The sequence below is a fragment of the Chiloscyllium plagiosum genome, unplaced genomic scaffold, assembly GCF_037043375.1.
Source record: "Chiloscyllium plagiosum isolate Xiang-an unplaced genomic scaffold, Cpla_swu_hap1 HiC_scaffold_1, whole genome shotgun sequence".
Classification (NCBI taxonomy): Eukaryota; Metazoa; Chordata; class Chondrichthyes; order Orectolobiformes; family Hemiscylliidae; genus Chiloscyllium; species Chiloscyllium plagiosum.
The window spans coordinates 30,237,433-30,262,281 of record NW_028270139.1 but is presented as its reverse complement, the minus strand read 5'-3'; the positions used below and the strand labels follow the sequence as shown (position 1 = coordinate 30,262,281).

The window sequence follows — 24,849 nt, the reverse complement described above, 5'->3', positions numbered from 1 at the left end:
AGAATCCCTCCAAAAATATGCAACATGACTCTGACTTAGTGAAACAAAAGTAAGATTCAGCCCTGTGTTCTTCAAGGGAAGATAGTATAGTATAATTCAAGGTTTAATGCTTCAACCCTAACTAAGTATTTATTCATTTAGCTTTCAAATTGCAACACAACAGGGGTCTGTTCTTTTTCTAAGACATTTAATTGCTTTATGTATCCCAGGAGGCAAAGATTTACATTCTGAAAGCTTACCATGAACCTCCTTATTCTGATATATTTGGAAACAAATTTTAAGAAGTCTTTTCTTGAAAAGAAATTGCTTTGCTTGGTTAACACAAACTAATCAGGCACGTGGAACTGACTTTCTTAAGTTGCCTTGTTTGATTTCATAGCTAAATTATCCATCAATTTCTACACTAAGATTACTGCATTCCCTCAGTTGAAATCAGACCATATTTGTTCAAAGAAAGATCTGTCGAGTCTGTGGGCTGGGAGTAAGTGGTTGGCTTTCTTCCAAGTTCATTGCCAGAATTGTTTGACTGGAACATTTTACTTTAGTTGGATTTTATTCAGTTGGATCGTAATAACCCTTTCCCTTATAAAGTAAGCTTGTTAACACTGGATCTTAAAATCTTTCGTCCTGCTGCCTCCCCACAAATTCTAGAGCAATAATACAATATTAGGCAGTCAGTGTGCAGAGGATTACTGCAGTTTATGTTGTACTGTAACTACAGTTAATGACTGCTATTCATTGCTATTAATGAGTTTTGTTTTCCATAAAGTCCATGTATGAATGATAATATTTGCTTGTGTTTAAACTGCTTCTGTAGGAAGCTGCTACAGATCTGTGATTTTCAGCTGATTATGTGACACTTTGGGAGTCCTTGCAACACTGCAGTGAAATTTCAGGGCTGGTGTATTTTTCATGTTGTGAAAATGATGATGAACGGGAGAAGTGCAAACTTTGTGTTTGCCAGTTTCCCAGGAACTCTGAGCTGTGGCCAAACTGGTCACTTGATAACAAGCTGCCAACTAGTGAGTGTTTTGTACAAATGAACATTGGAAACTTGTGTGCAGCTAAAGTTCTTAAATGTTTGAAACTGCTGCTTAAAAGATTCAGGGTCAATAGACAATAGGTGCAGGAGTAGGCCATTCTGCCCTTCGAGCCTGCACCACCATTCAATATGATCATGGCTGATCATCCTTAATCAGTATCCTGTTCCTGCCTTATCTCCATAACCCTTGATTCCACTATCCTTCAAGGGTTATGGAGATAAGGCAGGAACAGGATACTTCCATCCGTGTTGGATGAGGTTTTGCTAATCTCATGCAAAGATTATAACAGGACCACTGAAATCTCTTGATCACCAAAGTATCTCATGCTGCCTGTGAAAGACTGATAAAGCTAGTCCAGACAGAATATCTTGCTCTGTGGTTGCTATTGTAAGGTCCTTCTCCAAGAGCCACAGAAAAAGAAGATTGTGTGTTTTGCGTCTCTAGCATACCCTTTCTGTAGGAGGATTAAGTAGAGAATGAGCACAGTTCCTCCCATCCAGAGGATCTGAAAGTAGAAAATCTGACAATTTAAGACTAGCCAGACCACCTCATTGTAGGTACATACACAGAATTTAAGTTGCAGACAGCTTTCATCCCATTTGTTACATTTGACATAGCAACCCTCTCACAATCTTACTGCCCTTTTATAATTGCACATGCATGCCTAAACAGCAGGCTACACTTTATGTATGGGATTTAAAAACTAAAATTATTATCATCTATGAATGTAAGACCACAGAGCAAGCTTTCAAGAAAACCTAACAGTGGAATAGATATTGATTTATTAACATACAGTGCATCGCGCTGCCAGCAGAGCAACAAGCCTTCATGCTGAGACCTGAAGAAATTTGAGGTGAAACTTTCATTTGAACCTATTTAGACATTAGCTTGCATCTCGATTGACCATGTTGAACAGAAGGTGTGATTTTGTTCATATTTAATGAAGCTTTACTGTGAACATGTAAAGACTGTTTTTCACTCAAAATCTTACACCTCTTCATAGAGTCTGGCAGGACTGTACGTAATCAGTGATCACACCAGAAAATGTTGACTTTCAAATACACTGAAAACGTACTTTGACTTTGTTTGTCAAAATTGCCATTTTAATGGACTTTTATGGCAGAAAGTGACATCATTTTATCAAAGCAAATGTTGTCATGATCACTATAACTTATTAATGAAGAAAAGAATGTGTGATTGTTTTTGATTTTAGTTAGAATTAAGGAGAATCCAAAAGATTTTTACAAATATATTAAGGACAAAAGGATAACTAGGGGGAGAATAGGGCCCCTCAAAGATCAGAGCTGAAAAATGTGTTGCTGGAAAAGTGCAGCAGGTCAGGCAGCATCAAAGGAGCAGGAGAATCAACGTTTGGGCATAAGCCCTTCTTCAGGAATGAGGAGGGTGTGCCAAGCAGGCTAAGATAAAAGGTAGGGAGAAGGGACTTGGGGGAGGGGCATTGGGAATGCGATAGGTGGAAGGAGGTTAAGGTGAGGGTGATAGGCCGGAGAGAGGGTGGGGGCGGAGAGATCGGGAAGAAGATTGCAGGTCAAGAAGGTGGTGCTGAGTCCGAGGGTTGGGACTGAGATAAAGTGGGGGGAGGGGAAATGAGAAAGCTGGAGAAATCTACATTCATCTCTTGTGGTTGGAGGGTTCCTAGGCGGAAGATGAAGTGCTCTTCCTCCAGGCATCATGTTGCCATGGTCTGGCGACGGAGGAGGCTAAGGACCTGCATGTCCTTGGCGGAGTGGGAGGGGGAGTTAAAGTGTTCAGCCCGCGGGGCGGTTTAGTTGATTTCCCAGAGGTATTCTCTGAAACGTTCCACAAGTAGGCGGCCTATCTCCCCAATGTATAGGAGGCCACATCGGGTGCAGCAGATGCAGTAAATGATGTGTGTGGAGGTGCAGGTGAATTTGTGACGGATATGGAAGGATCCGTTGGGGCCTTGGAGGGAAGTGAGGGGGGAGATGTGGGCGCAAGTTTTGCATTTCTTGCGGTTGCAGGGGAAGTGGAGGTTGGGTTGGTGGGGGTTGTGGACCTAATGAGGGAGTCGCGGAGGGAGTGGTCTTTCCGGAACGCTGATAGGGGAGGGGAGGGAAATATATCCTTGGTGCTGGGGTCCGTTTGGAGGTGGCGAAAATGACGAAGGATGATCCGATGTATCTGGAGGTTGGTGGGGTGGTAGGTGTGGACCAGTGGGGTTCTGTCCTGGTGGCGATTGGAGGGGCGGGGTTCAAGGGTGGAGGAGCGGGAAGTGGAGGAGATGCGTTGGAGAGCATCGTCAACCATGTCTGAGAGGAAATTGCGGTCTTTGAAGAAGGAGGCAATCCGGGTGGTTTGGTATTGGAATTGGTCCTCCTGGGAGCAAATGCAGCGGAGGCGAAGGAATTGGGAATATGGGATGGCATTTTTTACAGGGGGCAGGGTGGGAGGAGGTGTAATCTAGGTAGCTGTCGGAGTCAGTCAGTTTATAGTAAACGTCCATGTTGAGTCGGTCGTCCGAGAAGATCAGCAAGGCGGCCTTTGTGTGGAGCCATTAGAAAATGGGGGAGATATTAATTGAATATTTTGCATCAGTATTTACTATGGAAAAGGATATGGAAGAGATAGACTGTAGGGAAATAGATGGTGACATCTTGCAAAATGTCCAGATTAAAGAGGAGGAAGTGCTGGATGTCTTGAAACGGTTAAAGATGGATAAAACCCCAGGACCTGATCAGGTGTACCTGAGAACTCTGTGGGAAGCTAGAGAAGTGATTTCTGGGTCTCTTGCTGAGATATTTGTATCATCGATAGTCACAGGTGAAGTGCCGGCAAACGTGGTGCCACTGTTTAAGAAGGGCGGTAAAGACAAGCTTGGGAACTATAGACCGGTGAGCCTGACCTCAGTGGTGGGCAAGTTGTTGGAGGGAATCCTGAGGGACAGGATGTACATGTATTTGGAAAGGCAAGGACTGATTCGGAATAGCCAACATGGCTTTGTGCATGGGAAATCATGTCTCATAAACTTGATTGAGTTTTTTGAAGAAGTAACAAAGAAGATTGATGAGGGCAGAGCAGTAGATGAGATCTATATGGACTTAAGTAAGGCATTCGACAAGGTTCCCCATGGGAGACTGGTTAGCAAGGTTAGATCTCACGGAATACAGGGAGAACTCACCATTTGGATACAGAACTGGCTCAAAGGTAGAAGACAGAGGGTGGTGGTGGTGGAGGGTTGTTTTTCAGACTGGAGGCCTGTGACCAGTGGAGTGCCACAAGGATCGGTGCTGGGTCGTCTACTTTTTGTCATTTACATAAATGATTTGGATGCGAGCATAAAAGGTATAGTTAATAAATTTGCAGATGACACCAAAATTGGAGGTGCAGTGGACAGCGAAGAGGGTTACCTCCAATTACAAGAGGATCTGGATCAGATGGACCAATGGGCTGAGAAATGGCAGATGGAGTTTAATTCAGATAAATGCAAGGTGCTGCATTTTGGGAAAGCAAATCTTAGCAGAACTTATAACTTAATGGTAAGGTCCTAGGGAGTGTTACTGAACAAAGAGACCTTGGAGTGCAGGTTCGTAGCTCCTTGAAAGTGGAGTCGCAGGTAGATAGGATAGTGAAGAAGGCGTTTGGTATGCTTTCCTTCATCGGTCGGAGTATCAAGTAAACGAGTTGGGAGGTCATGTTGCGGCTGTACAGGACATTGGTTAGGCCACTGTTGGAATATTGCGTGCAATTCTGGTCTCCTTCCTACCGGAAATGTGTTGTGAAACTTTAAAGGGTTCAGGAAAGATTTACAAGGATGTTGCCAGGAAGATTTGAGCTATAGGGAGAGGCTGAACAGGCTGGAGCTGTTTTCCCAGGAGTGTCGGAGGCTGAGGGGTGACCTTATAGAGGTTTATAAAATTATGAGGGGCATGGATAGGGTAAATTGATGGGCGGCACGGTGGCACAGTGGTTAGCACTGCTGTCTCACAGCACCAGGGTCCCAGGTTCAATTCCAGCCTCGGGAAACTGTGTGGAGTTTGCACATTCTCCCTGTGTCTGCGTGGATTTCCTCTGGGTGCTCCGGTTTCCTCCTACAATCCAAAGATGTGCAGGCCAGGTGAATTGCCATGCTAAATTGCTCATAGTGTTAGGGAAATGGGTTTGGTGGATTATTCTTCGGAGGGTCGGTGTGGACTGGTTATACCGAAGGGCCTGTTTCCACACTGTAGAGGATCTAATATAATCTAAAAATAGACAAAGTCTTTTCCTTGGGGTCAGAGAGTCCAGACCTAAGGGTGGTACATGTATGGAATGAGCTGCCAGAGGAAATGGTGGAGGCTGGTACAATTGCAACATTTAAGAGGCATCTGGATGGGTATATGAATAGGAAGGATTTGGAGGGATATGGACCGGGTGCTGGCAGGTGGGACTAGATTGGGTTGGGATATCTGGTCGGCATGGACAGGTTGGACCGAAGGGTCTGTTTCCATGCTGTACATCTCTATGACTCTATAACTGCTTCCGAGACTGAAGGCAATTACGCTGACTAATCATAAATAATATAGTTTGAGCTCTTTGTAATCACATTTGAAATCAGTTGGTTACCAACAATGGAATTTATTACTATTTGCTAACTTGGGTTGACAAATGATAGCTGAATGATCACTTTTAAATGAAGATGTTCAGAAATTAGGGCGTATATTGTCTGTTCAATGCCATTGAACATAAAATGATGTCAAAATTTTTGTGTGATCAATGTTGTGTCACTGTATGGTGGTATAGAGGCTGCACCCATATATATGCACTGAAAAATTACAAAGAATGCATCACTGAGGTGGATTGACTATTTAGCTGTATTATTCCAATCATTCTTTCACCATCTGGTAGCAACTATCTAGATTTCCCAGCAGATTTCCTACTCATGGTATTTGAACTACCTCACTTTTCTGCAATTTCTTTCTCTTTGCAGTTCTCATACTTGTTGACATCTGCCAACTCAAGTTATTTTGATATTTCTATCTCCATTTAAGTATCCTCTCCATATCCCTAACTATGCTACATCAGCAATTATGGTTCTGCCTGTTTCTAGCTCCTGTTCTTGGTTTACAGCAATTTTTTGCATTATTATCATTTATTAATGTTTATTATCATTCTTTATCTCTCTCATTTTTTTGTTTTCCCCATGCCAAACTCCTTTCCTCATTAAAAAGACAATCTGGAGGCCCATTCTTCTGAGTATTGTTACCAGATGTTTGATAATATAACAAACCTTCCAAGTTTTCTTCCCTCCTTATGGCCTCTGCATGATAGTAGAGCTGGCATCAGAAACATGAATCAATATATATATATATATATATATATATATATATATAAAATATATATCTTAGAAATTTGTGTGTTGCTGCTTTGCTGTTCTTCATATATTGTGCATCACGGTTTCTCTCATCTAAGGCCTGGAGATGCTCCAATCATTGGGAAGCCATTGCACCCATATTATTTGTGTTGGCTTTTCTGAAGAAATAAATTGTGCTGTTTACTTGCCCTGAATTCTCCTTGTAGCTAACTCAGATTCAAATATTTTAAGGAACTTTCCATTGAAATGGCATGAATTTTGCATGAATCACACTGTGTAAATCACTAGTAATATACTGCATTAAGGAGAAAGTGAGGTCTGCAGATGCTGGAGATCAGAGATGGAAATGTGTTGCTGGAAAAGCGCAGCAGGTCTAATTCCTGAAGAAGGGCTAATGCCCGAAACGTCGATTCTCCTGTTCCCTAGATGCTGCCTGACCTGCTGCGCTTTTCCAGCAACACATTTCCATATACTGCATTAAGCAATTTCTCCGCGTGCGTCTCCTCCCTTTCAATCAGAGGAAGTAATCATTAGCAATTCACTTGAACACAACACCTAATTATTTCTTGAGTATATTATATCTCCATTTGGCCCTCTCTGCTCTTGCATTTTGTGTGTAAGCAACAGCAGAATTATAAAAGATTTTTAAAAAACTTTCCGAGATCCTGAAAGTCCTAGATGTTTATTACTTGGACCTGTGCAATCAATTAAATACCATTTATGAATACAAGATTTGCCAATCCATCACTCTTTGTCTGGTTAGTAACCAACAGTACAGTATATAAAAGAAAGAGCTGTCCCAAAAGGCTGGGTTACATAATGCTGTCAGATCTCTTTTCTACTAAAAAACCCACACCAACACACACTTGGAGTTAAGTTTAAGTTGTTTTAGACTGAATAGTTGAACATGACAAATGGAATGGTTCAGTTCAGAACCCCACTGATGATGTATTGTTCTGCATTGCAAAGACTTGTGTCAGAAATGGTATAAAATCACATCTCTCTTTAATGTTGTCATTAACGCAGTCAGTAGATTGGACTGTTAGTGTAGTGCCATAAGTACACAGGAACCTCGATTATTCGGCCTTTGGTTATCCGAATGTTGGATTATCCAGCAAGATCGCAAAGTTCCAATACGTGGCTAAACTATGTTATCTGGCATTTGATTGTTCGGACTTTGACTAACTGAACAAAATATTCCCTGCCCATGTCCTTCGGATAATCAAGGTTCCTCTCTGTATCAATGGAAGAATCCTGTTGAAGAATTGTTTCCTGGAATGCCAAATCTGTTGAAGGCACAGCGCAGTCATGACAAAATTGCACTCATAATATTTTCACTCGATTGAGGATACACCCTTGTGCTGGAGGCTGTTTTGTTTAAGGTTGTCCTCACTGACGGCTTTAGAATTGGGGTGTCTGATTTCCAGAATCAAGTTGACAGACCCGGTGTAATTGCTGGACTTTATCTTTGCTACTGACGCCACAACTACAGATAAAACTAACTTCTTATGATGTTTAATTTAATTTGTACTTGGGATACGCGAAAGCTACCCATGTCATATATAACTTGGGACTAATTTAGGTCTGACTTGCAGTCACAAATGGTATTTACTTGGTTGCACAGGTACAAGTAATAAACCTCTAGGGCTTTCAGGATCTCTAAGATTTTTAAGAAGTCTTCTCTAAGTTTTAAGAAGATTTGTAGCTCAGGTTAAGGTTTTGGATGTAGGTTTGCTCGCTGAGCTGGAAGGTTCATTTCCAGACATTTCGTTACCCTACTAGGTATTATCTTCAGTAGGCCTCAGGCGAAGCAATGCAGATAATTCCTGCTTTCTATTTATATGTTTGGGTTTCTTTGGGTTGATGATGCTATTTCCTGTGGTGATGTTATTTCCTGTGATGAAGTCACTTCCTGTTCCTTTTTTCAGGGGGTGGTAGATGGGGTCTAACTCGATGTGTTTGTTGATAGAGTTCTGGTTGGAATGCCATGCTTCTAGGAATTCTCGTGCATGTCTTTGTTTGGCTTGTCCTAAGATGGATGTGTTGTCCCAGTCGAAGTGGTGTCCTTCCTCATCCATATGTCTTCAGTATTTCTGCTGTTGCTTGCTAACAATGCCAGAGCAGAGAGGGCCAAATGATAGTTTTTATTGGAGTGGGTGCAAACATATCAAATACAGATCTTAGAGGATTGCATATATCAGAGATACCATATTCTAACAATACCTCATAAAGTCTTATGTATGGCTAGGTGGATTGATAAAGATAACACATTGGACTCATAAATTAAAATGCAAAGTTGTATTTCAACAATTACTATTCATCATTGTCTATCTTTTTTCTGTATCATTGTAAATTCACAGCAAATTTATTTTACAGAAAAAAAACGTATTTTGAAAGATAAAGGTGCAATCTGACACTGAAATGTTAATCTCTTGTACTTTTTGACAATATCTTTAATAATGTTTTGGATTTTTCTTCTCTCCTTAGTTCCTCCATTCTACTTTCAACATTTGGACCATATGGGTAGAAGATTGGATCACTATGACAAGCCAGAGTTGTCGCTTGGATCCTATGAATTTATTGCTACTTTAGATTACTGCAAAGTAAGTATTTCTGCTATGTGACTCACCTTCCAACATTGATAAATCATTTATGCCAATGACACCACATTCAGCTGATTGTCTCAAATTTTTTTTTCTCCTAAATGACTAGCCGGTAACTTCTAAGACTATATATTCCAGATTAAAAGCACTGCTTTTCTGTAATTGACAGAATAGTTGTAGATCAACTATGATCTAATTGAATACAGGTAAATTAAAAAGTTCAATAACCTACTGACCATAAGTGACAGGAGTAGAAATTAGGCCATTCAGCCCATCGATTCTGCTCCACCATTCAATCATGGTTGGTAAGTTTCTCAAACCCATTCTCCCACTTTCACCTTGTAACCTTTGATTCCCTCGATAAGCAAGAACCTATGTATCTCAGTCTTAAATATACCCAATGACCTGGCCTCCACAGCCTTCTATGACAGTGAATTCCATAGATTCACCACTCTGTGGTTGAAGAAGTTTCTCCTTATCTCCGTTCCCTTTACTCTAAGGCTGTGCCCTTGGTTCCTAGTCTCTCCTACCAATAGAAATATCTTCCTAATAACCACTCTGTCTAAGCCATTCAGTATTCTGTAAGTTTAAATTGGACTCCAAGTATAGATGCAGAGTCCTCAAATGTTCCTCATATGTTAAATTTTTCATTCCGGGCACCAACCTCTGAAAACACTCCAGGGCTAGTACATCCTTCCTGAGATATGGGGCCCAGAACTGCAGGGCTTTTGCCCGAAACGTCGATTTGGCCTGTCCTCGGATGCTGCCTGAATTGCTGTGCTCTTCCAGCACCACTGATCCAGAATCTGGTTTCCAGCATCTGCAGGCATTGTTTTTACCTCCTTAGTCTAACCTACTGGTTACTTCCTCAAAGAATTCTAACAGATTTGTCAAGCATGACCTCTCCTTGATGAAACCATGCTGACTTTGATTTTACCATATACTACCAAGTTTCCAGAAATCTTATCCTTCACAATGGACTCCAAAATCTTACGCACAACAGAGGTCAAGCTAATCGGCCTATAATTTTCTATCTTTTGCCTTACTCCCTTTTTAAACAGGGGTGTCATGTTAGTCATTTTTCAGTCCAACTAATGTTTTTTCCGAAATACTCCTGTTCCAATCAAAATAGATTTTTATATGGTTTGATAAATTAATATTGAAAAACAATACTTGAAATTATATTTTTTTGAGCAAGAGTTAAAGGTTTCCAGTGATTAATGGGCAGTTATACAAAGTATTACCGTATATACTCGTGTATAAGTCAAATTTTGAAGATGGTTATTTGAAACTGAAATTTGGGGGTTGACTAATACCTGAGGTATTGTTTTCAAGGGGATGAAACAAGAGCCAGATCTCTGTATAAAATAATAAACAACAAAAAGAAAAAGAATTATGGCCATCACTGAATATTTATCCACAAAATAACGTCTCCATTCTGCTTGCTACAGTCGAATGGCACAGTAATCTCCCTGTAGCCGTGAGAGTATATTCCAAGATCTACCACACAAGCCCGAAACTGTGGATAGGTGAGACCCTGTTCATTTAAATGGGCAAATTACCTTCCCCGCAGCCCCCCCCACCCTCCCCGGTCTCTGGACTGTTGTACATTACAATAATTCTCAAAACCTGGAGTACAGCGTGACCGTTGGTGGACTGGAAGACTCGGAACGGAGTGGTATGGCCAGCAGATTGGAAAGCCAGAGCAGAGTGCAATGGGCAGGCACACTGACTCATAAATGTTGATCTGTAACTGTGAAGAACTAGGGTCAACTTGTACACTGGATATATGGAAAATACAAGATGCTTTAGCCAAAACTAAGGGATTGAAGTATACATGAGATCGGCATATGCATGAGATCGATATATACCCTAGTATATATGGTATTTTACACTTAAGCAGGTAGTTGCATGTTGATGCCCTCCTGCTAACTGCTAATCATTTTAGCTTCCCTCAATGATCTTAGTTATTTGGTGGTGCTTTTATTATGAAGATGAGCATGTGCTGCTTTAAACGATTCTTGGCTTTCAGATTAGACTAGACTTTTTTGGGAGCATGCATTACATGCAAATTTTTATTTTGGCTTGATGTATTGTTTGTGTTGGGTTATTACAAAGGAACAGTGAATAATTAATTTACTAGGTTCCCCACGCCTCCCCCCACACCCCCACACACCTATACCACTCCGACACAGTTAACTAAGAAGATGCCATGAAAGTGGAAATGAAAGGTCTGCTAAAGTTGAGGCATCTTCACTCACCTGTCACCTTCTGTCATCCCAAGAAATTGCATGAATAATTATACTTTGTTTCAGTTTCTTATTTTACAACTGTCTCTTTTGTTTTTATTTCAAATGAGCATCAGGTATGGTTACCTTTCTTTCCTACTTCACAAAGTTCTATTCAATTAGTAGATATGTTTTAGCTTGGTGCATATGGGAGAAAGTGAGGACTGCAGATGCTGGAGAGTTAGAGTCGAGAGTGTGGTGCTGGAAATGCACAGCAGGTCAGACAGCATCCGAGGCGCAGGAGAGTTGACATTTCAGGCATAAACCTTTCATCAGGAATGTGGCCAGGGAAGGGGGAAGAGAAACAAATATGGGGGTGTTGGTGGGGCTAACCGTAGGCAGGTATGTAATATGTGGATGCAGTGGGGGGTAATTGTGAGAGGTTGGTGGGGAGAGTAGAGCAGATATGTGAGAAGGAAGATGGATAGGTAGGACAGGTCAAGAGGGTGATGCTGTGTTGAGGGTTGGATTTAGGATGGGGAGAGGGGAGATTTGAATGTTAATGGACATCACAACTGCTGGATTCAGAAGAAATTATCTGTTAACTAATTCTAATTTACAAAATGTTTAATCATACAACTGATATATATTGAACTAATGAAAACAAATTTATTGTGATGGTAAACATGTTATCATTATTAAAGTATTAATGTTTTTATTTTGTTTGACTGCGTATTTTGGGGATAGTTTGGAAAGGTGTCAGAACAGATACAGGGATCAGGATGCACAATTATCCTTTGTCTGTTTGATGCACTGCAGGCTCTGTGGTCTTGACTGATCAATGTCTTGATCTCTGTTAAGAACCAGCACTGGCCATGGTGTTGATTGGCTGCAAGCAATATCAAGGGATTGAATAATATTATATCTGTTCTTACCACTGAAGGCTAACCTGCACATGCAGGAGAAAGTGAGGACTGCAGATGCTGGAGATCAGAGCTGAAAATGTGTTGCTGGAAAAGTGCAGCAGGTCAGGCAGCATCCAAGGAGCAGGAGAATCGACGTTTCGGGCATGAGCCCTTCTCATGATTCCTGAAGAAGAGCTCATGCCCGAAACGTCGATTCTCCTGCTCCTTGGATGCTGCCTGACCTGCTGCGCTTTTCCAGCAACACATTCTAACCTACACATGCATAAAGCTAGCCTCTTGGAAGAGAAGTGCGTTATGGCTGCAGCAGACCTTCAGAGACCTTTGTGAGATGAAGATCACATAGAAATGTAGAATAAGGGAGCAGGAGTAGGTCATTCTACCCTTTGAGCTTGCTCCACCATTCACCTTCCAGTTCCTGCTTGCTCCCCATATCCTTTGATCAGCTATGAATTAAGGAAGAATGATTGAATAGGGGTGAGTTCTTCATGGAATGGTAGAAAGGATGAGTGCCATTCCGTATTCAAGAAGGAAGGAAGGGGGTCTTATGGCTCATGTGCTGGAATTTTACAGTGCCCCAGCGGCTGAATAGTATAACATTTGCTAACATTAAGTTAGCTTCATACGGTACTTTCCTTAACAACAAAGTTAAATCCACTGACATCAGTTACTCTAGCAGCCACTAGTTCACTCGATTTGCTTAAAAGAAAAAAACGTTGTGATTCAGAGGAGCAGAAGCTATTCGGAAACATTAAAGCTAATTAAAGTGACACCAGAGCCTTCACCACCCAGCCCCTCTCATTGCACTGGGTTTACAGGAATAGGAGGCAGCAGTGGCATAATTGTCCAAAGGCCCAATTAGTGGTTATTTTAAGGGTTTTCAACCACAGCCACAGAGACCTTACCCAGTGACAGGAGAGGTTAGCACCAGGTTGTCCTACCTGCCCGTTTAAACCGAGCAGCCTGATATCTGGGCGCTGACTGGGATCTCCATTTTCAGGAGCCCTGTACCCATTGAAGGCTTGACACTCCCCTTCCTGCAGTCTCCCATTGCTGCAGTGGGTCAGCCCGGTTCAGAGAAGACTCCAAATTAACCTTTAAGGTCAGGCTCCTATGGTGTCTGCTGTTCAGAACTGCCTGCATTCCCAGCCATGGCTGCCGCTCCTCTGACTGGATAGCAGCTTTCAGAGGAAGGACTTCCTCTTAGAAGAATACAGAACCCCCACCACAAGCCATTTCAAGGCCTGACAGCCATTGATTGGCTGCTGGACAAACCAGAAAAGCCAACAACAGTAAAAGAACAGTGCTATGATGGTCAAGGTGTTGAGTGTCTTAAAGGTGATGGTACCCCCATTCATCTCCTGTCCTTGTCCTAGTTGGTAGAGATTGCAGGTTTGGGACATAGTCAGGAAGATCCATAGCAGTTTGCTGCCAGTGCATCTTTATATGGTATTCACTGCTGCTGTTGTGTGCCACTGGTAGACGGACTGAATATTTAAGGTGGTACCTGGATGGTGTCAAGGGTTTTGGTTCTTGTTGGAGCCAACATTCCATGCATAGCTAACAAAGCTCCCTATCATAAGTAACCATAGCTAACTTTTGGAAACTGTGTGAGGGGAAAGACACCTTTATAGTCAGTAAGTTCAATTCCTTCCACTGTGGCTGATTTGAGGTCAGAAATAAGAATGTGCAATCATCAAAGCACCATTCACGACTCCTCAGGAGCTGGAGTAGTCTGCGTCCATTTGCAGCAAGGTCTGAACAACATCCAAGCTTGGGCTGTTTAGTGGTTAAATAATGTTTGTGTAACATGTTGCCCAGCAATGACCATCTCCAACAAGGGAGACTCTAGCCATCACTCCTTGACAATCAATGGCATTGCCATTATCAAACTTTCTGTGGTCAACATTCTGGTGGTTACAATTGACCAGAAATTGTAATAGGCCAGCAACATAAATACTGTGGCTACAAGACTAGGTCAGGGGCTAGGAATTCTGAGGTGAGCAACTCATCTCCTGATGTCCAAAGGTGGCCTGTTCACTTGCTCAGATATGTCTAGTACCAACAGCAGTCAAGATGTTCTTTGTTGCCCAAGACACAACAATGCAGTTGTTTGGCACCCATTCACCTTTGTCAACATTCATTCTGGTTTTCCTTATCCAGCTATGTCCAAATCACTGTTAATTTTGTCCTACGTTATTGTTTTGAAAGCTTCCTCTTCACCAAGGTTAAGCTGGCTAGCTTTTGGTTGCAAGGGTTATCTTTGCACTTTTTTTTCTTTGAAATAGTGTGCAGCATTTTCATTTCCTGTCCTTTGGCACAATTCCCCCACTTAAGAAAGACTGGAAGATTACTAATAGTACCTTCATAGCTTTCACAAACAAATAAAAGCAGCTTCGACACATGTCATGTGTTGTGTCTACCACAGTTTAGGCAGGACTTGACAGTTTTTGGAGACAGTACAGTAAGATTTACTGGAACAGCTGCTGAATTCCTGAATTACTTGGGACCACATGTGAGTTTATACAAATTCATGAACATTTTAAGTTATTTCTTTATTTTTCTATTTTTGTCTCTCAGATTGTTTATCTAGGTTCCTTTGTTACTGAAGATGGTGCCAGGAATGGCAATACTTACACATTTCACTGTACTCTTATATTCCTGTACCTGAGTACACATGACAATAAAACCGAAATCGAAATCTAAACTCTGAATTCACAGACCATTCTGAGGATGTGTCTGATCTGTGGCCCTCACACTGTGCTGTACTATTTTATGAGTCACAGGCATGCCATGTTTTCTGCTGTTAGTCACACATTTTATATCCAAATGCCTAATGTTCTTACAGTGGTTTTCATTTGAGGTTGCTAACATTTAACACAGTTCTATTGTAGTTTGCCTTTGAAAGTGTTGCTTTGTTTCATCTAAAGGGAATGTTTGCCAAACAATTAATAACCCAGTACCTGAAAGCAAAAATAGAATCTCTTGGGAAACAAAAGCAAATTGAGGCTTTAGACTACAAAGACTTAATACAAACCAATTTTCACATTGTGGTCAATTGGAATGCATTATCCATGCTTGTAAGCAAGAAAATGTTAAGGAGCAAAATATAGGTAGGGGTTTAATTTTTACCCTTTAGCCATCAGGAGGAGGAATTCTTTTCCAATTCTACCTGCCAAATAAATATGTTTATGCTATAAGTGTGTCAGTTATTAATTAGAAAGCTTGATCATTTTCAGATGTTGTGTGAATTCATTTCCAAAATTTAAGTTAGCAGCAAAGAATTCTGGCCTGGTTGTCTTATAATAAACAACTTAATAAAATCTTACAGTTTTATAATAGATACTTTCAGTGAGACGAACATGCCCTAAAATTTGAATGTGTATTGAATTGACCAAATTATTTCAATATTAAGATTTGAGTATTGCTGAAAAGTGCCACATTTTGTCAAAACGTTTTGTCTTCCATTCTTCAGGACAATTTGCAAACTTAAAGGAGAAACCCACCATTGTACTGTATGATAGGAGAGTGCTGATTGGTTGGCAAGTGGACTCTCATTGAGATATGTTTTGTCATGGTGAATGCAGATATTGATGACAATTGACAGTTAACTGCCCAGCTTTGTTTAGATTTCAACACATGATGCAGCTTGACACTGGTCAAGATATTGTCCTGAGAAACTAACTAACAAATGGTTGTCAACTATTTTTGAGTTGTAATAGGTGCATTATGTGCATGTGTTCTTCATGTCTAATTAAAATATGTAGCTACATGTACACACAAGTACACCACACTATGAGCCCAATTCACAATCCAAAATTAATTGTCAACATTATTCTTCATGCATGTAGGATTGTCTAGCAAATGTTATCTAATTGAAGAATCCCATCTAATGTTGAGCACAGTGTTGAGGGTTTTGCAGGCACAGGATATTTACATACAATTAGTACCTTGTTTTTTGTGAACAGCCAAAGGGATTTGCAGTTTCATACAATCCATTGGACTTTGAATGTGTGGCCTACCTACCTGGCTCCAAACAGGGAATGAAACTCAAGGGGTCATATTCAAACATCATATTCTTTTACAATAAATTATGTGTCTTTCAGCAATATTTATTTAAAAACTTTAAGATGTGTCGACTTTTAAATGCTAAGCTTTTAAAATGACTTTTATCCATTAACACCATTCAAAGAGAAATATTTTACTCGTGTCTCAATTAAAATAACACTGAAATTCTGAAATTGACTGGTCTCTCACCTTAACTTCAAGAGGACACTGATGTACTCCCTGGAAAAGTAACAAAATTAGCCATTTCATCCATTTAATCCATTTCCTTTGAGTTTCTGCAAATATTCTGCAGCAATTATGTGAGAAAACTGAATAAACCTCAGTGGCATTCTGGGACTATGTATTGTAAACCGATGTTTGAACATGGTGAAAAACTCAGTCATAACACAGTAGGATACTTTGAGATACACTTTTACCTTCAGTGTTCTCAATGCAGAGTTTTGTGCACGAGAAGGATCAAGGCAATAACTTTGCATCTTCAAGCATCTTGTGTTCAGTCATGATTCATGTCAGTTTACCAGATATTCGGTATACAGGTATCTCAGAGAATAATTGAAGTTTTGGGTAAAGTTTTAGAAGTGGATTATAATAGAACATGTAGTAACAAATAAATACATATCTTGATCAACTCAGGCATATTATGACACACCTCTTAGGCAGGCAGGACTTGACCCAGACCTTCTGTCCCAGAGGTAGGGCGTCTGACATCACCAACTGCACAGAAGACCCTCATGGTCCTAAAAAATCCTCAGTTTATCCCCAGTTTCTCGTAATATAGGCTATCAACCACTGTATTAACGTATATTAATGTTTTTCTGAATATTCGGTCATTTCTTTATCTGCCTGGTTTGGGTGCATTACAAATTGTAGATAAATATAACTTGTAAATCAGGCTCAAAATTATATCCTAGATAAATGAAAACCTAAAACTAAAATTTATATCAGTTGCAACAATTGATGGGGCATTGTGAAAGATCCATTTCAGATGAAGTTTGGAGAAAAGAGTCATACATGACAATAATACTATAACATGGCAGCTATTAAAGAGAAGAGGTATCATTTATAAGCACAAGCAGGTAACTAATTTACATGATCTTTGAGGAAGAACGGTCTTGTGTAAGTGAGGTACTTCATCATATCCACGATGCTCCAAACTACTTGCAAGTAATTTGTTGTTATGTAGACAAACATCACAGCCACTTTTCATCTAGCAAGCTGAACTAACAGGTAAATGAGACAGATGGCAAGCTAAAATGTTTATTTGGTGTTTGATGAAAATGAAACAATATTCTTTAGTTCACATTGATGGTGAGAATTCTAATTGTATACCGTTCCCCAAGACCCCTTGTGGAATTTTACAGTCAATATGTTTACGTGAAATCTCGACATCACTATCAGGAGATCAGCTCATTTTTAAAAAAAATTGTTGTTCACAAATGTAAATAATGTTAATTTTATTTACAGAATAGCAAGCCTCCTAATCCACCAGCCTTCATCTTCATGATTGATGTGTCATATTACAACATCAAAAATGGCTGTGTGAAATTAATATGTGAGGAACTCAAGAGCCTGCTGGATAAATTACCACGGTAACAATATAAGTCTGAAAATTATGATACTCTTAAGAAAAGTAAAAGATGTATTTAAGTATACCACTTAACTATGTATGGTAGTGTTATCTAACATTGTCACTAGCGTGGTTGTGATTAGCTTTCTATTTGTATTATATATGTTGCTTTGAAAGATTTTCCAGCTCATATTAGGAAAATGTTTATTGCAGAAATGTAGTCATAAATCAGTTAATATTTGCCGTTGTATCCAATTAGCTGTATGCACTTTTTACAAAGTATTAGAAGATAGTTATAGCACAGAACCAGACCATTCATCCCACTTTATCTTGCCGGCGTTAATGTTCTCCACAAGCTACATTCTTACTTTATTTAATGTAACCCTAGCAGTGTAATCTTCTGTTGTTTCTGTTTCGTCCACCTTCCCACTAAATTCTTCAATGATATTGCTTCAATCACTCATTAAGACAAGTCCGACATTCCTATTAATTACTGAGAAATTTCTTGTGAATTCTGTATCAGATTTCAATGGCTGTCTCATTTATGATATGGAGATGACGGTGACTGGGTGCGCAAGCCATTTGGTTTGTCTCTGGCACAATCTTATTTTTGATTATTTGTAATTATCTCTCTGCCTTAATTAATTAGTAGGTCAACTCTTCCCTTATTATTCAGCTGCTGACACTTTACTCTCACTGTTTGACACTCTTGATCACCTGCAAAGACTTAGTATTCAGCCTGTCAACACTCTACTCACACTATTTGTATTTATCTGTTGATTATATTACCATTATCTCTCCACCAACATATTCTATGCAAGTGTGCCTTCCACCACTTCACTTGAAAAAGGAGCAGCACTCTAAAATTGTATTTTTTAAATAAACCTGTTGGACTATAACCTGTGTAGTGTGACTTCTGACATCACATTTATGATCACTCGTTTTCAATGTACATGTAAATATCTCCGAGTTTAACTTATCAAGCCCCTTCTTAATTTTAAATATGTCCTCCCAGCCTTCTCTTTTATTTTAATTCTTTCCTGATACTTGTAATCTCTGGGCATGTTATTTTTTACTTTCTCTTTGGTGTCTCTTTTATAACATTTCAACTCATCCCCTGCAACTTTGATGGAGCTGAGCTTGTTTTGTTGGTAGGAGTGGTTCATAGCACCTCAGCGGAATTATGAAACATGGTGAGAGCAATGGGATGGCGTGGTGTCTCAGTGATTAGCACTGCTGCCTGACAGTGCCAGAGACCCAGGTTCGATTCTAGCCTCGAGCGACTGTCTGTGTGGAGTTTGCACATTCTCCCTGTGTCTGCGGGGGTTTCCTCCAAAGATGTGCAGGTCAGGTGAATTGACCTTGCTAGATTGCCCGTAGTATTAGATGCATTGGTCAGAGGGGAATGTGTCTGGGTGGAATACTCTTTGGAGGATCGGTGTCGACTAGTTGGGCCAAATGGCCTGTTTCTTCACACTAAAGGAATCTAATCAATAGGCCCAAGTCAGAAACTAACATGATACTCACTCAATATTTCCTTTAAAATACATTGTCCCTCTTACCAGCTCATTAAGTTGTCGATAAATCACAACCTCCATAGTATTATAAATGACAAAAAGCTTTGATTGAATTCACATTTCTTAATCTTGTAACCAATTACACAGGCATTGAAAATAACTCTTCAAAGAAAGATTCATTTATTGCAGGTTAGTAAAGATGTCAATTATACAAATCTATAATTGCCATACTAAGCTGTGAAGACATTGCCTACTGAGCTAAGTTTATTAACCACTTCTGGAACTCAACCATGCATTCAAAATAAAGCCACTTTGCAATCATATCTACAGAAGCACATAGAACAGTTGGCTGGACCTCTTTCCTAGATGGCCTCAATATGAATTTTGGCTGAGGGGCCATGGATGGACATTGAAAACATTGAGTGTATGGATGAGTTATAGCAGGTTGGTGGAGTGGTCATCGAAGGCCTGACATTCCTGATTACATTTAGGCTAATATCCCATAACAGAGAGGAATTTCTAGTCTGCTGACCTTATCATCTGCCTTCCTCCTTTGCTGCCTACTTCTGGAAAAGGCATGGCCACCTCTATAGCCATCCACTCCTCTTGGATTGAAAATATGGTGAGTTGGATGTCTCCTTAATAGAGGCAAGTTTGCTGAGTTGGAAATGTCACCCTGACCCTGACCTGTATATTGGTTGCCCTTCTCGTTATCTTCTCTTGGCATCCATTTTTTTGCTATGAATCTGTGAGACATGTTGGGCATTTTTCTTTTGTTGAAGATATTAATAATTGCAAATAATTGTTCCTGTTATTTCTTTGATTAATTCAGATGATTGACAAATGCTCAAATCTCAACAGATTCTGCCACCATTCCCTCTTATATTTGAATATATCTTTTAGGTCAAATTGACAATCATTTTGTTTCTCAGTAGAAACTCATAAATCTACCAATGCTGTTCCCTCTTTCATTGCTAGTATTTAGAGACCTCCGGACATTTTACTGCAATTCAGGCAATACATAAATTCAAGTTGTTGTTGCAGACATCGCTCTTTCTCCTGCTGTCCTTAATTGATATTCTAAAGTGTCAACATTTTGGTATGATCTAAGTAACTTTAATTCTTGCAGCTTTGCTTCATATAATTTTTATATAATAGCAATACAAAACTTCTAAAATCTTTCAAGAATTGATCCTGTTGATAGTTGGCCATTTTATTTAATAAATATTATTAACCTCCTCTTTCACATTCAAATACTTTTACAGGGAAGATCAAGCAGAGACCTCTGCCATAAGAGTTGGCTTTGTCACTTACAACAAGGTTCTTCAGTTCTACAATCTGAAGAGCAGCCTTGCCCAGCCACAGATGTTGGTGGTGTCAGACATTGGAGAGATGTTTGTTCCTCTTCTGGATGGCTTCCTTGTCAATGTCCAGGAATCTCGACCTGTTATCAACAAGTAAGGAAAACCGAAACCATTAGTATCTGATGAATGTTAATAGAAATTGCAATAAAATCATGTATGAATTTGAATAAGTGTAAAAAGGTTTTGCTGTGCCTTTGCAACTTGACAAACAAATTATGTCATCCCAAGAGCACCATGGTAAATAATAACTGTCATTTTGTTTTGCTGGAACTTGGTATTTTGACTGGTAGAAAGGGCTCCTCATTTGTTCCTTGTACATAAAACAAATGTCAAAATGAGTGCTTGTTGTGATTCATTTTCTAAAAGTATTCTGGTTCTGCAGTCATCTGCTGCTGTTACTTTGGAGAGCAGCAGAACTCTGCAGTACACCCACATAAAACTCCACTCCCAGCCATTAAAGTTGTTTCCCTTGGGATTCTGATGATCTCCCACAAAAACGTTACAGCAGATGATGGGCAAACCATTTTTGGTCCATTGTGTAACTTCTTGCAACAATGAAAAACGCAAATTAGTTAATCTCTTTAATTTCTCATACAACCAAAGTAATATATACTCATATTTACTTTTACTATATGATTAAAATACTTTTTGAACTTCTTTTTCCAAAAAATAGATTGTTTTATGTGACATTGGGCCAAATAATATAGCCAAAATTAAGAATAAAAGATTAATGATTTTTGGTTTTGTTTCGATTCAGCTAGGTTTAATGGCTAGTTTATTATTCATAAATACTGTTTTGTCAAAACTGGTCTATAAATTCTTTGAGATGACACAAACCCAAAGGCCTTTGACAATCCAAACAAATAGATTACCAAAACCAGGGAAAGTCAAACCAAATAAGTACAAGATGATGTCGAGCATCTACGAATACTTTTTAAAACATCAAGACAAATCTTATAATGCTTTTTATTATGCTATCATGAAATGAATATATGTAAAACACAAAGTACTAGTTATTTTTCAATACATATTGGCTGTTTCACTCATTTATCCTCTGTTGTCCAATATTTTCAAATCACTGCAGAGAAAGATAACAATCTTCTTACGAGTGGTACTAATGAGTTCTTGCCAGATTTACAGTTGGAGTTTAGTGGAACTGTCAATCCCTTGATCTCCTTCAGTGTTAAAATGTATGACTCTCAGGGAAGAAGAGATTATTTAAAAACTCAGTGGGGGGGTGGCAGTCTGAAAAATTTGAATGGTATATTTCTACATTTTGTCAATTATGCATAATTCCTAGAACGACAAAATAATTATGGCCTGAGTTTCTGGTTGGAAGACAGTTTTTACAGCAACCTATACTGAAAGATGCACTATAGGAACACGGGGAAGACCCAGAACTTGTACGGGAAGCTTAATCTTCCCACAGATGATTACCTGAAGTCTGGAACCCACTGGAAGTGTTTCCTAAACTAGAGTCAGAAAGTTCGGAGGATTTCAAATTATTTACCTGGAAAGTTACCTAACCTGCACTAACTCTTGGTTGACTATAGAATCATAGAATTCTTACACTGTAGAAGCAGACATTTTGGCCCATCGAGTCCACACTGATTCTTCGACGAGCATCCCATCCAGATCGCCCCTCCCCTACCCTACCCTACAAATCTCATGGCTAACCCACATAACCTGTACATCCTTTAACACTATGGGCAATTTAGCATGGTCAATCCACCTAACCTGCACACTTTGGATGGTGAGAGGAAACCAGAACACCTGGAGGAAACCTACACAGATACAAGGACACATTCCACACAGACAGTTGCCTGAGAGTGGGATCAAACCCAGGTTCCTGGTGTTGTGAGGCATCAGTGCTAACCACTGAGCACCGTGCTGTCCCAACAGGCCCCCAATGACTCACATTGACCCACGTACACCCAAACCCAATCCACTCCTTACTCCCCAAACCAATCCCCACCCTGACCTGACTATTAGGCCAACCCACTGTACCTCTTCACCCACCTGCCGGTCTACCACATTTTGGGTACTTGGTACCTCTTTGTAACTAGTCAAAATAACTTTCGGATATTTAAATCCTGGAAAACAGCCGTTAATGCCCGAACAATAGGGTGGCTTGGATTTTCATGATGATATTATACTGCAAGTGTACTGCCAAAACAGGTACCTTGTGCATTTCCCAAGAAGCCTGGTTCAGACATCCTGGAGAGAAATGAGGATGTCCTGTGCTGGTTAGCAAAAAATAGCTCACTGGTAATCCGCTGGTGATTACCAGTCCGCCCAGGATTCAACCCTACGTCCCTTATGATATTCTAGGACTGATCCCATGCTTTCTGTGGGCCATAGTACTAACCCACATTACTGAAAATTGCAGAGAAACCGTCCGTGACTATCATCCCAATAAAAGAATTAAAAATCATTAGTTTGGCACGCAGAACTTCCTACAAGCTAGCTTAAGTTTGCAGAAAATTGGCCATTTTCTTTCAACTACTTTCCCCATATGTACATCCATAACTGTATTCCAGATATGCAACACAAAACGTTTTAAGTGAGCAGCTGTGATTATTTACATAATTACACTCATGAGCAGACAGTGAAATCTTGGCTCAGCTGACGAACATCTTGCTCTTATTCAGAACGCTATGATTCTGAGCTGGACGTGTTACAGGACTTGAACACACAGGCCCCTGAATCCTGTGGAGACTTCTCTAGTCATTTCTAGTAATTCTGGTTGTTGGAAAAGGTCTTTACCATTTCTTGGGACTTTCTGATCATGTTGTAAAGGTGCACGACAAAATAAGAACAGTGCAGGGTTGCCTTATACTTAGAGTCTTCTGATTGGAATCTAGTCTATATTTGGAGCCCACAGTATTAAGTAAGGAGATACATTCCAATCCAATATTCCAAGTGAGTATAGGCTCTACCTGTCAGGCAAACTGAAGCAATGGTTAGACTATTCCAGAATAACCGAGGTGTATTAAACAGCTGTTCCTGTTAGGGCACAATTACTAAATTTTCAGGGCAAGATGTACTAAGTTTTCCTATGTGGAGCCTCCCCCGTCTGTAATTTCTCCAGTGATACCATATCCACATCATTGAAGTGGAGTAGGGTGGGTTGGGTGAAGCATGGAGTGAAAAGGGGAAATATAAATCAAACCACTAACTTGCATCTTAAATTTGTTTTACTTTCAAAGCCTACTGGACCAGATCCCCGAAATGTTTGGCGACACCAGTGAGAGTGAAACTGTCTTTGCCCCAGTTATCCAGGCTGGTCTAGAAGCTTTGAAGGTTCGGTGTTTTTCTTTATGATTAATCTATTTGGCTGATGTTGTACAAAAATAAGGTATATACTCCAAGGTCTACTTTATTTGTTTAAAGATGTTTAATATCATCCCAATGAGCAAAGTCATAAAACAACATTGTAATTTACCAGCAATCATTATTGTAAACAAGACTTATGTCATGCCACTTGATATTTAGAGTATGGATTATTTTCTTCAATCCTACCTTGAATTGATGGTCAGTGCATGGAGTGAGTGCCCCCTCCCCCAGTTGCCAATCTCACTGTCCTGACCAGAGATTACATCCAAGCCCTACTGGCGACATAGCTGGCTGCACCTTCCCAGTGTATCCCATGCAAATGACAGGCAATCAGAGGCATGGGCCCTAGGACTAATGGTGGAGTGTCTTCGTCTTCCATCCCAGTTCTCATTATTTCCCTGGACTGTGACGAAGGAGATAGTGGTTGAACATAGAGTGTACCGATAACAACACTGGATTATTATAGTGTGGAGAGAAGACTCTTAGTTGTCTGCTCAGAAGAGAAGGTCAGAATTGATGGTCCAGGGAGGAAAGGCAGAGGGTAAGTCGCCTGGCTAATTTTAAGAAAACACCCATCCACCCAGCTTCTGGTTTCCACTGAGTGGATGGAGTTAAAATTGATTCTTGCTTTTCACCCAAAAACCTAGAATCTGAAGATTAAAGTGTCACATTACTAACTAGATTAGATCAATCTGAGTCAAACGTGGAATGTCTGGCACAGAATAGATTGTCATGTTATTGACTGTTAGAGGCCAGTTGTTCCCAGTTCAATCACTGCTGATGTGTTAGGCATTATGCCGATTAATCTGGCAGGGTATTAGAAATGTAAATTGTAAATCAAAATCATTGCATATTTTCTTGGCTGTAC

The 24,849-nt window shown here is 40.0% G+C and overlaps 1 protein-coding gene across 1 annotated transcript in view; it reads left to right on the top strand.

Annotated features, from left to right (window-relative positions):
- sec24d (SEC24 homolog D, COPII coat complex component) overlaps nt 1-24,849 on the top strand; it is a 203,998-nt gene that overhangs the window by 106,641 nt on the left and 72,508 nt on the right. The window contains exons 10-13 of the mRNA XM_043696761.2: nt 8,863-8,978; nt 17,662-17,786; nt 20,547-20,738; nt 23,855-23,948. Coding sequence (XP_043552696.2) covers nt 8,863-8,978; nt 17,662-17,786; nt 20,547-20,738; nt 23,855-23,948 — 527 coding nt within the window. The remainder of the gene's footprint in view (nt 1-8,862; nt 8,979-17,661; nt 17,787-20,546; nt 20,739-23,854; nt 23,949-24,849) is intronic.